Source organism: Danio rerio, chromosome 23 (genome assembly GCF_049306965.1).
Source record: "Danio rerio strain Tuebingen ecotype United States chromosome 23, GRCz12tu, whole genome shotgun sequence".
Classification (NCBI taxonomy): Eukaryota; Metazoa; Chordata; class Actinopteri; order Cypriniformes; family Danionidae; genus Danio; species Danio rerio.
In genome coordinates, this window is record NC_133198.1 from 21,566,824 (window position 1) to 21,582,784 (window position 15,961).

Consider the following 15,961-nt stretch of genomic DNA (forward strand, 5'->3'; position numbering starts at 1 on the left):
GAATACTTTAAATATGAATACTTTCTGGATGCACTGTATATATTTTGTCTTGTTTTGAGTCCAATTATCTAAAAAATCTTAAATCAAGAAGCATTTTCTAGACAAGTAAAGCATATGTCATGTTTTCAGAAATAATATGCCAAAATTAAGTGAGTTTTTACTTAAAATAAGCAAATAAATCTGCCAATGAGGTGAGCAAAGTAATCTTCGTTTTTTGTTTTAACATAAGATTAGTTTGCTTACCTTACTGGCAGATTGTTTTGCCTGTTTTAAGGAAAAACTTACTTAATTTTGGCATATTATTTCTGAAAACATGAAAGTTTTTCTTGCTTGTCAAGAAAATGTTTGTTTGATTTAAGAATTTTCAGAAAATTGGACTAGAAAAGTAAAAAAAAATCTAAGTAATAAAAGCATTTTTGCAATGCATTGTGCATTAAAATACAAGCTTATGATCGATTTTAAGAAAGAGACAGAGTTCATGTAGACTAAATGATTGGAAAAGGTCTGGACACATGAACTTTTGTTTCAGCAGATGGTGATGAAAAACAATATGCATGGATGAATCAATCCTTAAGAGGTGGAAAAGTTGTTCATGAAGCACATTCACATGAGAAAAATCAAACAAACATTTATTAACTGAGCTCCATGTAATAAAATAATTCTGAATAAAGCCCGAGCTGTTGCATATCTCTGAGGCTGTGTTTACACTATTGCTTTTTCATTTTAAAATGGCGAGAATAATAACTCTCCTCATCCAGACTGGCATTTCAGAAAAACCACCTCGATCAAACCTATACAGCAGAAAACCATTATATGTGATCATTGATACTTATGCATATTTTACCAGCATCCACACTTACAGTCTACTGGTTGTTTAATGGTCACATGAGAGGGGTTTAACGAATCACAAACAATATGCAATAGTCCAGAACACCAGTGAGACAACTATTGTGGACAGCGGAGTCTCCATTTTTAAAAGATTGCATTTCAGTCCACTTATACTTAAACTAAACATCTGTATTTACAATCATAAAATGAGGACTTTAGCATTTTCAAAACAACCTGCTTTCACGGGTGGAAGATGTCAGAGTAGTGTAAATGCCAGGCGTAACTGTAACAAAACTTCAATCATTCATTTGCTTAGTCCCTTTATTAATCTGATGTCGCCACAGCGGAATGAACCGCCAACTTATCCAGCATATGTTTTACGCCGCGAATTTAACAAAACTTGTGTTCTAAAACAAAAATGTACTAGTGTGAAGAGCAGCTGGAAAACAACACAGAGTTCCTGAGTGAATGAATGCTTTGAACAATTTATTCAATAAGTCACACAACGGCAATCACATATTTGGTTACTTGAACATACACTGCCTGACAAAAGTCTTTTCACCTTTACAAGTTTTAGGAACAAGAAATAATAACTTGACTTCTAGTTGATCATTTGGTATCAGAAGTGGCTTATATGAAAGACAAAGGCCTCTAAATTATGGTTATTTGATCATGCCTTGAATGTTAATTATTTAATTAGGACAGTAAGGTCAGACTTTGCTTAGACAAAAGTCTTGTCACTTAATAGAAATAATGTACAATATAGAATATAAAGTCATGGTGCAGTGAAAAAAAAATTAATATTGTGTGTGACTCCCATGAGCTTGGACGTTCCTGCAGAAAGAAAGCGTTCCTGCAGGATTCCCAGACTTCATCAAGATTATTAGGATTTATCTTCAATGCCTCCTCCTGCCATCTTACTCCAGATATGCTTAATAATGTTTATATTTGGTAAATGGGCTGGCCAATCCTCGAGCACCTTGACCTTCTTTGCTTTCAGGAACTTTGATGTGAAGGCGGAAGCATGAGAAGGAGCGCTATCCTGCTGTGGAATTTTCTCTCTTCTATGGTTTGTAAAGTAATGGGCAACACAAATGTCTAGAAACCTCAGGCTGTTGAAGTTGCCATCCACTCTGCAGATCTCTTGCATGTTCCCATACTGAATGTAACCCCAAACCATGATTTTTCCTTCACCAAACTTGACTGATTTCTGTAATAATCTTAGGTCCTTGTAGACTCCAACAGGTCTTCTGCAGTATTTGTGATGATTGGGATGCAGTTCAACAGATGATTCATCTGGAAAAATTTACTTTCTGCCACTTTACCAAATGATTAACATTAAGTTATTATTTGTTGCTCTTACAACTGGGATAAACGACAATAATTGTGTCAAGTAGTGTATGCTTAAATGTTTAGATTAAGTAATTTATTCACATATTTACTACTAGAGTCTTTCTTATAAACACTCCACGTTCTCGGGAAAACACTATGCAATAGGTTGCTTTAGTTAAATGTCTGCAAAATTAATATTCATAAATGTGAAAGATAAAGATATAATCATATTAAAATAATCTGTTTCAACAAGACGGTTAAGTGAATGATTCAATGACTTAGTCAAGAGAGTTATATATTTACTAGTGGTGGGCCGTTATCGGTGTACTTATTGCGCGATAAAAAATATCGCCATTAATCTATTCTCAAAGTTGGGTTGTGAGCTTAGTCTATTCTACACAAGCTATGATGACTTTCACCTTGATACTTTAGTGAGGATGTAAACCTGACCGGAGAGCCATTTGACAAAACAAAGTGCCCTTCTGAATCAAATGAGCAGGATGCCTGACTTTAACTGCAGGTATTAGACTCAAATAATGAGTAAGGACTGGTGAGAGTGTTATGTAATTTAATAACGCACGGCAAATAAAAAGAAAAAAAAATTTGCATTTCGTGATGTGTGTGTGTGTGTGTGTGTGTGTGTGTGTGTGCAGTCCTTTACTGACAGCCACGTGTGTGGATCTTGTTGGAAAATATGGCAACAAGTCCTACATGAAGGTAATAGTTTGATTGCTGTGTTTAATTCAGGAATGATAGTAATGTGAGCATACTCCATGTCTTAATTTCATTTCTGTTTAGTTCGGTTATGACATTAGTCGGATTAAGGTAATCAAAAATCAATGTTTACATGGTAGATTCTTAATCAGAGTATTGTTTTAATCATATTAAAATCGTATTAAAGTATTGTTGCCCATGAAAACATAATAAATGTTTGACACACCGCCATGGCTCTGTGAACTTGGCTTTGCGAAGCAGCATTTTCTGTATCTACGTACATCAAAAGTAGTATGAAATCGCTGTTTTGAGCTTATGTCGGCCAACAGTTCAAATCTCTTGTTAAACTGAATAAACAATTAGTAAACGCAAGTACATCTTATTGAACATCATTTATTTTCATCACCAATTATCATAGTAGAACAGTTTCTCGAGCAGTTTGTGATGCATTTTGGAAACAGGAGATGAGCCCCTCGTCTGATGCGCCACCTGGCTTGAGAAACTCATTCTCAAAGACTTATTATTTGGGTAGCACACATATTCTGAATGCCTTCGGCAGAAATCAAATGAGCCATTTTAATCTAGATTAATCTAGATTTAAAAAATAATCTATGCCCACCTATTATTTTTACCTATTAAATTATCAGTATGTTTGACAAATGGGCTGCACGGTGGTGCAGTGGGTAGCACGTTCACCTCACAGCAAGAAGGTCGCTGGTACGAGCCTCGGCTGGGTCAATTGACGTTTCTGTGTGGAGTTTGCATGTTCTAGCCGTGTTCGCGTGGGTTTCCTCCGGGTGCTCTGGTTTCCCCCACAAGCCCAAAAACATGTGGTATAGGTGAATTGGGCAGGCTAAACTGTCCGTAGTATACGTGTGTGGAGGAGTGTGTGTGAATGTTTCCAAGTGATGGGTTGCAGCTAGAAGGGCATCTACAGCGTAAAACATATGCTGGATAAGTTGGCGGTTCATTCTGCTGTGGCGACCCCAGATTAATAAAGGGACTAACCGAAAAGAAAATGAATGAATGAACCACTTATTCAATCAGAGTGTTTAAACAAATCAGTTGAGTAAATGATTCAATGATTTGGTCACAGAGAAAAGCTGCATTGTAAATACTCTTTTTAAGAAATTTCTTTGTGACTGCTAAAGATATCTTCTGCATGGTATGAATGTGTACAGTATGATTGTAACACATTACCTGTGTTGTGGAGATTACCAGAGAGGCCTAAATGATTCATTGAGGCAAATTAAGTCTAAAGGAGTCAAATGACAACCTGTTTCACTCAATCACCTTTTTGTTTACTAAATGAAGCAGTGTGTTTGAACATATCGATTGAGTGTATGATTCAATATCTCACTCACAGAGAAAGTCACTTTTTTGGTTACTAAACTGAACTATTCTGCTGCATGAACGATTCACCGATTCATTCTTACAACAAAGTCCATTAACAGGTCACATCTCAGTTTATCTTCATGAATGCTAAAAAGAGGTACCTCTTGGTCTTCACTGTGAACTTCTCACTCAGTTTCTCCAGAGATCGGGCATATTCAGCCTCAATCTCTCCTCGTCTGCGCAGGTACTCGCTCATATCCTGCAGCTGTTGTGTCTTGACCTCCAGCTGCGCGTCTAGGATCTTAAGCTGCTCTGAGAGCTGACCACGCACCTCTAGGCAAAGAAACAGAAGCAAAGAGATCATGTCTAGGTGGTTTTTAGCACAAAAGTGGCATAAACTGAAGACTTTGTATCCCCCCGCACTAGTGTCCCTGGCCTGAGGCTGAGAGCTGATTGGATGAGGGAAGACAGCATCCCTAATCCTGCCTATAAATACATCACAGAGCAGGCCCACATCTCACACATTCCATCCAGAAATGCACATTCTGCTACCACTACCTCATGAAGTGAACATGAGAACAAGGGATCAAGTATTTACCTTTGATTTGAGTCTCATACTCCGCCAGACTCCCCTTTTCCTTTCTCAGTTTTCCATGTGAAGTCATGGTCTCCTCCGCTGGTGTAGAGCTCCTGTTGACTTGTTCAGTCTGAAATGACCAGTCACACACTTTCCTCCTCTTCACAAAAACACTATTTCAATTCCTGTTTCAATGTGTTGGTGTTTTTATTTCACCAAACAAGTTCTACGTCCATTAGAGTGCAGAAAGTAAGGAGGGCGTTGAGTCTGGAGTTCATACTGGGCTACTGAAGAAAACCCTTTTCAGTTATTCAATCTGTGCTCTCAGCAGAAACGGAACAGGGAAGTCTCTGTATGCACGTGTGTATGTTTGTGTGTCCGTGTGTGTGTGTGAACAGGGAGGGAGTTCCAATCCAAGCAATCTGCTGTCAGCACTGAGCTTGTGCATTTAAAGACTCGTTTTCAGAGCAGGGAACGTTGCAGGGGCCTGACGGTTTTCTAGTTCTATTTCCTGAGACGCTGGCTAAATGTGATTGTCCTTGCCTGCAAAAAAAACACACACACAAACAAACACACAGGAAGATAATTTTGGTAAGAGGTGTGACGAAGATAAATGTGCAAGACAGAATCAAACCATAAATGGAACGTGGAAGTAAGTGAGAGAGAGAGGAAGAGAGATGCAAAAAATGTAACTTCAGTATGACGTGTTTTGGGCACTTCCAGAAGACGAAAACGGTTAAGCGAACAGAGCACACCTGCCCACATCCTGTTTGTCTTCTCTGTTGCGTGTTCATGATTCTGAAAGATTGTCGCATGAAGACATCTTGTCAATCCTAAATTGACTATCGACTATTTCACATTGAATATCATGCAGCAACCTAATACTGTAGTTAAATGATTACAAAATACATTTTGGCAGAAGTTTCTACACATTTTGGCAGCTTAAACTAAGTGACAGATGAATTTGCATAATAAATAGAGCCTGACTGGACACACAACCTTTTTAAAAAAACAATAAAGAAACTGTTATTTTGTTATTTTTAGTTACCCCATGCTCAATAATGTTCATTTCTGCTGACTGGGCTGGCCAATCCCAGAGCACCTTGACCTTCTTTGCTTTAATTAAAGCAAGACCTTTTTAGCTCAAATGTGTTGATACCTCAGGCTGTTGATGTTGCCATTCACTCTGCAGATCTCTCACTCGCCCCCAAACTGAATGTAACCCCAAACCATTTTTTTTCCTTCATCAAACTTTCTGTAAAAGTCTTGGGTCCATGTGAGTTCCAGTATGTCTTCTGCAGTATTTGTGATGGTTGGGATGCAACTCAACAGCTGATTCATCAGAAAAATCTACCTTCTGCCACTTCAACAAATGATCAACTAGAAGTCAAGATATTATTAGTTGTCTCACAACTGAGATCAGCGACAAGACTTTTGTCAGGTAGTGTATGCTTAAATGTTCAAGTTGAGTAATTTATTCACATATTTACTACTAGAGTCTTTCTTATAAACACTCCATGTTCCCGGGAAAACATTAAGCAATAGGTGGCTTTAGATAAAATGTCTGCTAAATTATAATTTATAAATGTGAAATAATCAATTATGTGAACAAATATAGAAATAGTCATTTAACTGGCTTCTTAAGAAAATGCTTTGCTTTAACTAGACCAGTGGTTCTCAAAAAATGTTCATTAAGTACCACCTCAGAAAAAAACTGTCTCTCCAAGTACCACCAAAATGAGCAGTATTGAAATACAGTAGCGCAGTAGACCCAGTAAAGCAGCTATAACTCTGCACAGTAAAACAAACGTGACAGATTACCTCAGAAATATAGGCTATATGTCATATATGGCACATTATATACATAATTTTTAATGCATTTTGAAATATATGTAGCATGTACATGACATTTTTCATTCCTCCGCGTACCACTAGAAGGAAGCCCGCGTACCACTAGTGGTACACGTACCACAGTTTGAGAACCACTGAACTAGACGATTAAGTGAATTATTCAATTACTCAAAGAGAGTGCCGATTTACATATTTGCCTACTAAATGAATCGGTATTCATTCATGAATTCTTGGCACTTCTGGCAGACGAAAATGGTTAAGTGAAGAAAGCACACCTGCCCACATCTTGTTTGTCTTCCATGTTGTGTGTACATGGTTCTGAAAGATTGTCGCATGAAGATATCTTATAAATCCACGTAATTTTCACGTTAAATATCATGCGGCAACCCAAGACTGTAGCTAAATGATAGATCTTTTTACAAAATGCATTTTGGCAGAAGTATCTGCACAATTTGGCAGCTTCCACCAAGTAACAGATGAATTTGCATCATAAATAGAGCCTGACTGGACACACAACCTTTTAAAAACACAATAAAGGAACTGTTTTCTTCTTCTTTTGAGTTACTGATACCGCCTATAGTTAGTTGGATCTGTATTATTGTCATTTAGTATCTTCAACGCTGCTTGCAATCCAGTCAGACATCCTGTGACCCAATTTCTGGTCGTGACCCACCAGCTGAGAGCCACTGTTCTGAAGAAGCATGAGTTAATAACTCAAATTAAAGGCCTTAAACACATCAGACAGGGGAAGAGGGGGATTTTTAAGAAGCTCTGACTCTGCAAGCTGTATGACTGGATGTTTGTTGCAGGATGGAAAGCTCAACTGTGCTGGAGTTCCTGTGAGTTGCGCCACTGACAGCCGTTGGTCTTATGAGAGGGTGGAGGGACCTGAGTCATCACGACTCTCGGAGCCCAGACACACACAATCAAACACACAACCTGAGACTGTGAGAGCTGCTCTGGCACTGTGCATTAAGAATTTACGACACCACACATGTACAGTCAGTGGGTGCTTATGCAGAAATGTTTTATGCAATTGCATAGTGTTTTCTATTACAAGGTGACACTAGCTATGTTTCAGTCCACCTCTTTTTATGTGCATTTTGGAATTTTGTGTAATAAATGCTTAATGAAAATGTCAAGATGTACATATATTAAAAAAATGCACATAAACAGTTATAAACATAATTGAGAAGGATAATTTTTTAAATAAAAATGTGTATAAACAATGATGGAAACACATTTACAGAACAAATTCCAGCATATGCATGAAAAAAGTCATGTGATTTTGTTTTAACAGATCATGTGATGATAAAAATGGGCATGATGGGTCGGGGCATTAGAGGACAATCCGGTAGACTGACCATATTGTAAAACATCTAAAATGTTGTTTTGGATATTCTAAAATCCCATGTCCATCATCAGAAATGGTTTGGTATCATTACAGTACCTACCAAAATTGATCTCTCTAACTCATTAGATGGAAACGGTGCTTTTATTGCAAATGTTTTATGCAATATTTTAGTTCTGTACACAAATTTAATTAGCATCTTTGGATGTAGACATAGACTACTGCTCTGACATTCATTATTCAGCTTTTTTGTCATTTTTAAAGATGTGTCAATTTAAAAAGAAAATATATTACCGTAGAAATGTATACAGAAATCTACTGCACAGTCACTACATTTACATTTATGCACCTAGCAGATGTATTTATGCACGGTGACATTATATTGAAGGTACAGCTGAAGTCAGATTTATTAGCCCTCCTGAATTATAAGCCCCCTTGTTTATTTTTTTCCCCAATTTCTGTTTAACGGAAAAAAACTTTTTTTTTTCCAACACATTTCTAAACATAATAGTTTTAATAACTTATTTTTAATAACTGAATTATTTTATCTTTGCCATGATGACTGTAAATTATATTTTACTAGAATTTTTTCAAGCTACTTCTATACAGCTTAAAGTAAAATTTAAAGGTTTAACTAGGTTAATTAAGTTAACTAGGCAGGTTAGGGTAATAAGGCAAGTTATTGTATAACAATGGTTTGTTCTGTAGACTATCGAAAAAAAAAAACTATAGCTTAAAGGGGCTAATAATTTGACCTTAAAGTGGTGTTTAAAAAATTAAAAACTGCTTTTATTCTAGCTGAAATAAAACAAATAAGACTTTCCCCAGAAGAAAACATATTAGCAGACATACTGTGAAAATTTTCTTGCTCTGTTGAACATCATTTGGGAAATATTTAAACTGTATATATTTAATTAGTTCTTGCTTTGCCTTGGAATCAAACCCACAACACGTGTATTGTCAGTAGGGCTGGCCGATTAATCGAAATCGACATTCAGAACCTATAATCAATAAAAAATTTTCCAGGACAATTTTTTTCATTTGCTTTGCCTACATGTCACATGAGCCCACTCTGGTAAAGGCTGTGGCTGAGTTCTACTTCTGCGGATACTTTGCAGCCACATCTGACCTCTGGTCAAGTAGGACAATGCACTCATTTTTGAGCCTTATTTTGCTCTACATTAACGATGATTGGAAGCTGCGCCAGAGATGCCTTTTGACATCATAGAAACCTTGTCAGTGAACTATGAGGGCAAAATTTTTTTTATAAATCAATCAAATAATCGTTCATTAAATCGTAAACGAGTTAAAATGTTGAATTAATCAAGATTTTGACTTTAGGTTAAATCGCCCTGTCCCACTTGTCAGTGCCATGCTCTATTATATCTACATACAGAAAGACAGAAAGCAACAGAAAGGCATTTTACATACTTTTGCCAAGCATTCACATGGATAATAATTATAATGACAATTTGTCTATGTATTTAAATATGTTAGTTTAGGTCAGAGACTCAATGATGTAAGCCAGATCAGTCTGACAGAAAACCATGGTTGGTTCTTACATACAACAATTTTTATTTTCTTTAAATAAACTTATTTTATTTAATTTAAATATTTTAAATTAATATTTCAAACTTTTTAATTGCTTACTTTAAATGTCTAATAACGCCATGGTTCTAAATATCTGTTATATCTCAAGATCACATGACCTTCAAGTACTTTATTTACAATAATTCACATACTATGATACACAATTACTTAATTATTATGTTAAAAAAATAAATATTTACCAAAGACATATCTATAATACATTATGAAGCCTAATATTGTATAAGAGTGGCATGATGGCGCAATAGGCAGCGCTGTCACCTCACAACAAGAAGTTTGTTGGTTCACGCCCCGGTTGGGTCAGTTGGAATTTGTGTAGTGTTTGCATGTTCTCCCAGTGTTTGCGTGTATTTCCTCCAGGTGCTCCGGTTTTCCCCCACAAGTCCAAATACATGCTCTACAGGTGAATTTGGTACGCTAAATTGCGTGTAGTGTGTGTTTGTATGTCCTGGTACTCCAGATTGGGATTTGAGCGTTGGGCTAACGAACCCAACTTGTAAAAATTAGATGTTACGAAACACCAACACGGTGCGGCTAAATATCAACTTCAATATAAACAACCCAGGGAGTCAGTCAGTTATATTGTCAATAAAAATAAGAATAGAATTGCAGTAGACTGTAAACATTGGTTTTCCTAAATGTTAAAAAACAAACTATTTACAAAAAACAAAACCTGAATTTCAGCCATTCTACTTTACATTTTTTTTTAAGTCAATTATTATAACTGCAATTATTTTCTAGTAAAAAAAAAAGTGCAACAGTAACTTCGTTTACTGAAAGCCATGTGTTCAGCCCTGAGGTCTGCATGGACTAAGCACAAAGCTTTCCGGGCAACAATGGCATAACAAATATTGTTGCATAATTCCAATGATTTAAACGTTACTTTGAGGCAACACATTTTCTTGTCGACAGATTCCAGGCAAAGAGCACATCATCACCACACTCCCAGTCATTGAGCGGTCATGACGGTCTGCACTTCACTTCCTCCATCTCCACGGCTAGAGGTCAAAAGCCCGAGCCAGCCAATCAGAACTCAGCAGAGACTTCATTATGATAATGCTATTATTGATTCGCATGAGTTGAATCGGATTTGTGCACAATGGGCTAGAATTCTATTGCATTAGTGTGTGCCAGCACTGCTGCATCATGTCAGTGCTTTTATTTTTTTAAATATATACACGCTTGGCAGTGCTTTCTTCATTCTGCATAAAAGATCAAAGCATTTTAAGGAAAAACCTGCTATTTCAGACCAAAAACAAATGCTATGTGACCAAAAACACAGTGTCCAGTCAGCTAACTGCACAGTCGATTTAGCAATTATCAAAATCCGCATAATGGAGGCGCATTCATTTCATTTTTATATAGACTGCCAGTATATCAGCCACACATAAGCACATAAGCAAGCTGATATATTGATCCAGCAGTGGAATGCCTGTGTGAAACCACTCCGGTGTCCTGTTTAAACTTGATCTGTCTGCTGTATTGAGTTCAGATACTGAGAGGAATTGGAGATCCATGGGATCAATCCTGTTTTACGCTCCCGGTGGAGGCTGGGAAGAAGCTGAGCTGTGGTCTTATCTCTCAGAGCAGAGGACCAGAGGGACCCCTAACACACACACATACACGTTTAGCCACCGCCGCTGAGATCACGCTTCTCTCATTGCCATGGAGTGTTTCTCCCCCCGCACAAACAAAGGCACAAACATTAAAGGCTGAATGTGATGCATCACTAGATGTTTATTTAAAAGGAGAGCCCAGCCAAATATGAAAGTTCAAGTCCTTTTACTCGGCTTCATGCAAATTCCAAACATTTATGACTCTTTTTATTTTTTTCAGAGGAACACAAAAGAAAACACAGAAATTAGGCAAATGTCTAAGATGTGTGTTTGTTGCAAATGGTAAGCACATCAGTGGTACTGTTCAGTAAATAATGACTTCAACTTTGATCTTATCTTCACACAAAGCTATTGGACTGATTTCAAATCTTCTTTACAGCTTGTACGCATAAAAAAAGCACTGCTAAACATGCTGATAAAAGTCTTTTATTGTATTCCAAGGACAAAAACTAGGTTTTGGGAAATGCTAATGAGTTGGAGTGACAACAAAACTATATTTTACATATAAATCTCTTCAAATTTCATAAAGCTATAAGCACTGCACTTTAAAAATGGCTATGATTGAAAAACGGTAAAACTTAAAACTTTAAAATGATATAGTAAAAATCTGTTTTACCAAACTGGTTAATAATAAGTTTCTTTGATATTTACAGTAAATAACTACAAGCACTTTTTGTTTTTTGCAGACATTAGTAAAGTATTCTCATTAGTGGTGTAACATCACAAATGTCATGGTTCAGATCATACAGTTCACGGTTCAGACCTTTTTTTGAATCAGCAAAAAAGGGAGAAGACAAATCGTCACCTTAGAATTATAAGGTTTCATCTGACATTTTTGTCAAATTTTAGTTATTTACATATTATTAGTAATTGACAACTTATTTACATTATGTGATTTTTTTTTATAAGCTGTTTACATTTTAAGATTTTTTTTTATTTGAAAGAAAAAAAACAGTTTATCTACAAAGTCGAACTCTAGCTTGGCTCTATAAAGTTCTTTCTGTGAGCCAATCAGCATTTTTTAAATGCACGCACGAGGACCAATCAGGATCAGCTTTCTTTGTCATTTCGCCGGACTGCTCCATTGACAGTGGGAAAGACCAGAAAGACAACATCACACAAAATCAGAGTCGACTAAATAATGCCGCACCACACAAAATTGAGAAGCAACCTGAAACTTTTTTTTTACATTAAGATTAAATGTTAAATTTTACATTGTGGAAAAAAACTGTTATTTAAAAAAGTCATATATTAAATGTAAAATATTTTTATTTGTGTACTGTATATATAGTCAGTCAAACATTTTTCAGTGTTTAATAAACTCTTATGCTCATTGTTTTCTTTTAATGTCATTAAATTTGATAGTGAGCCATGAAAGGCAAATACTTAATTTAACTCATGGGACATATAACTCAATAAATATAATTCAATAATTTATATATCATTTAATAAATATTACCCTATTAATTACATAAAAGTAACAGCTGCACTATACAATATTAAATATTTAGCACAGCCTTGTATGCTTAATTTAAACAAGAAAAAAATATTCATCCTAAAACATTAAATAAATGTTACAGAAAGCAAAAGTTTACTTTGCAACATATTGTTACAACACCAGTTTATATATATGGTTGCTTTTATCATTTCAAAAATACAATAAAAATTTATTATTATATTATACTGTATTATTATAAAAAAAATAAAAAATAATCAATGTTTTTTTTAGATAGCTGTGCTATTGGGTTAAAACCAAAGACTGTAAAAATAAAAATGATCCCTGTGATGATAAAAATAGAATATTCATAGAAATAACTTCAATGTAAATCCCTTTGAAAGATTGCACAGCCAATAAATCACGCCAAAAAAAAAAAACAGTTTTAGTTACTATAACTTAAAAAAAGCATTTCTTCGACTTTGTTGTCTTCATGATGTTTTAAGTAATTAAGGCTTCATGATGTTTTAGGTTTGTTTTATGTAATTAATTTATTAATTTTCTTGTCTGCTTAGTCCCTTTATTAATCTGGGGTCACCACAGCGGAATGAACCGCCAACTTATCCAGCACGCTTTTACTCAGCGGATGCCCTTCCAGCCGCAACCCATCTCTGGGAAAAGTTTTATGTAATATATATTGAAATTATTCATTCATTTGTTTAACTCAAAGTTATTTGATTCTGCAACCACAAACTCTGAATATCATCTACTCAAAGTCGTGCAAAACCATGTTATATTATAATTTGCAACAAAGTCATACTATAAAATGAAACAAAAAATGGAAACATACTAATTACACAACAGTAAACCACAACATTACTACTAACAAAGCAGCACAGAAACTCATGTGATGTGACCACAGATAATGGCTACCACATCCGTGGCACTGTTAGCCCTCACGCTCACGATTGCTCATTTTTATAGAAAGCTTTAGACAAGGCTGTCCACAAACCTTTTTAATGTTAATGATATGTTAATTTTCCACAAAAAATAATGAGATCACAAATGCACCAATCTGCAATAAAGTTAGCCAAATTCTGGGCACGCATTATGGACTATGATGAAGTGCATTTTTGCAAAGGCAATTAGCTTGAGACTAATCATTTAATTAAGATATGCCTTGCTCTGACGGCTGCCCATAGGGATGAAACATCACAAATGAGATCTTTGTAGCATCTCAGTGATTTCTGCTAGTCAGCAATGTGATTAAGTCTCCTGCTTCTCAAAATTGTTTTCCCCTGAGGTATGGCTACAGTAATCTCACTTAGAGTTTCAGAAGAGAGATCTCATCTGTGTCTCAGCTAATACACATTACATTCTGATTTAGGTAAAGATGACTACTATCCTCACGAAGGCTGCATTTACTTGACTAAAAAGTCAACAAACAGCGTTATTATTATAATTATGAAATTATTTCGGTTTTAAAACATTTGAAATTTTTGTTTATTTCTGTGATTAAGCTGAATTATCTTTGATGAAGCTGAAACATGTCTCTTTTTTAGAAATTTTACAAAGAAATAGGCTCATTTTTTGCAGAAGTACTATTAGCTTTGCTTAGCTTAGCTTAGCATAGTTCTTTGAATTGGATTAGACCACTAGAATCTCGATCAAAATTTTTTAAAAATATTTAGATTACTTTTTTATTTAAAGCCTGACTTTTCTATCGCTACACTGTGTACTAAGACAAAAGCAAAATGAAAAGAATTATATTATCATTCCCGTGTTTGCGTGGGTTTCCTCCGGGTACCGGTTTCCCCACAAGTCAAAAGACATGCGGTATAGGTGAGTTAGGTAAGCTAAATGTGCGTGAATGAGTGTGTATGGATGTTTCCCAGTGCTGGGTTGCAGCTGGAAAGGCATGCGCTACATAAAATATATGTTGGATAAGTTAGCGGTTCATTCCACTGTGGCGAACCCAGATTAATAAAAGGACTAAGCCAAAAAGAAAATGATGAATATTATACTGGTGTAAAAATCAAGGAATTTTGCTGCCATATAATGGCTGAGCAGGCACAGTGATTTTATGCAGCATCATTACCTTGTCACCTAGATGGGGATTATTTTTAGTTGCTGCGTAATATATTATTCCTGCTGCAGCCATAGAATAAAAGTATAATTCCTAGCCATATTAGCATAAAAAAGCACACTAAATTTGGTCATTTTGAGCTAATGGTATAATCTGATGATCTATTCTAAGCTAATCTAAATGTTCTCCCACTGGACCTAGAGATTGCTGGACGGATACAAAAGTGGTAAAACATAACTGTTTAACTCTAGGTGACTTGTAAAATGAGTCTATTTAAAAAAGGTGCAGTGTTCCTTTAAAGCAGGGGTCACCAAACTTGTTTCTGGAGGGTCGGTGTCCTGCAGATTTTAGCTTTAACCCTAATCAAACACAAATGAACAAGCTAATCAAGCTCTTACTTTGTATACTTGAAACATCCAGGCAGGTGTGTTGAGGCAAGTTGGAGATAAACCCTGCAAGGACACCGGCCCTCCAGGACCAGGATTGGTGAACCCTGCTTTAAAGCTTCGATAAAATTCAAGTGAAATCAAAGCATGTGTGACAAAAACAGGACTAAAGAAGCTTGTTTTATTAGCGTTAAAGGCTGTTTTCTGATAAGTTTACCTCAGCTTGTAAGGACCCCCAAACTACAATGTCTCTGGTTTGGGTGGGTTTGGCTCTGAGGCCCTACCTATTTGTCACAAAAAAATTTTGTTTTTGTTTTGCTGTTCAGCTTATTAAGGTCAAATATTTGTACCAGATCAAATTGAAAGCAACATTGTTTGACACTTGCGAGGCTTCCATCATAATTTTAAGTAAATCATTAATTAATTCCTAAAGAGGCATATGGGCATTAGGTGCTTTTCCATCACATTATTATAGCATCTGATTAGTATTGGTAACCTAGTAACCAACAGTAAACAAGGCAAGCATACTAAATTACAGAGGTACTCAAGCAGAAATAGGGACAGTTCATCCAAAAAGAATATGAAGAGTTCATATGTAAAAACCTTTAAATTCCATCTGAAATGTTCTCCTAAAATGAGTGTTTATCTTAGCCTCCTATGTTTATGTTCAGTTATTTAACTTTATATATAAAAAAATAACTTATTCGTCACTATAAAAGTAAAATTACTGAGCCCACACAGTCTAAGAAAAACGCTTATTTTAGAAGAAATTTCCATCTAAACTCTTCATATTTATTTACCCTCAAGTGGTTTCAAACCTTTATGGGATTATTTATTCTCGA

General features: G+C 35.7%; 1 protein-coding gene across 6 annotated transcripts in view; it reads right to left on the bottom strand.

Annotated features, from left to right (window-relative positions):
• Positions 1-15,961, bottom strand: part of arhgap4b (Rho GTPase activating protein 4b) — a 73,250-nt gene that overhangs the window by 49,580 nt on the left and 7,709 nt on the right. For all 6 annotated transcript variants that reach the window (XR_012398451.1, XR_012398450.1, XM_068216888.2 and 3 more), the window contains exons 2-3: positions 4,808-5,329; positions 4,371-4,542 (exon numbers count right to left, since the gene is read on the bottom strand). Coding sequence is in view for 4 of the 6 variants with exons in the window: in XM_068216888.2 (XP_068072989.1) it covers positions 4,371-4,542; positions 4,808-4,874 (239 nt within the window). In the remaining 2 variants the exon portion in view is untranslated. The remainder of the gene's footprint in view (positions 1-4,370; positions 4,543-4,807; positions 5,330-15,961) is intronic.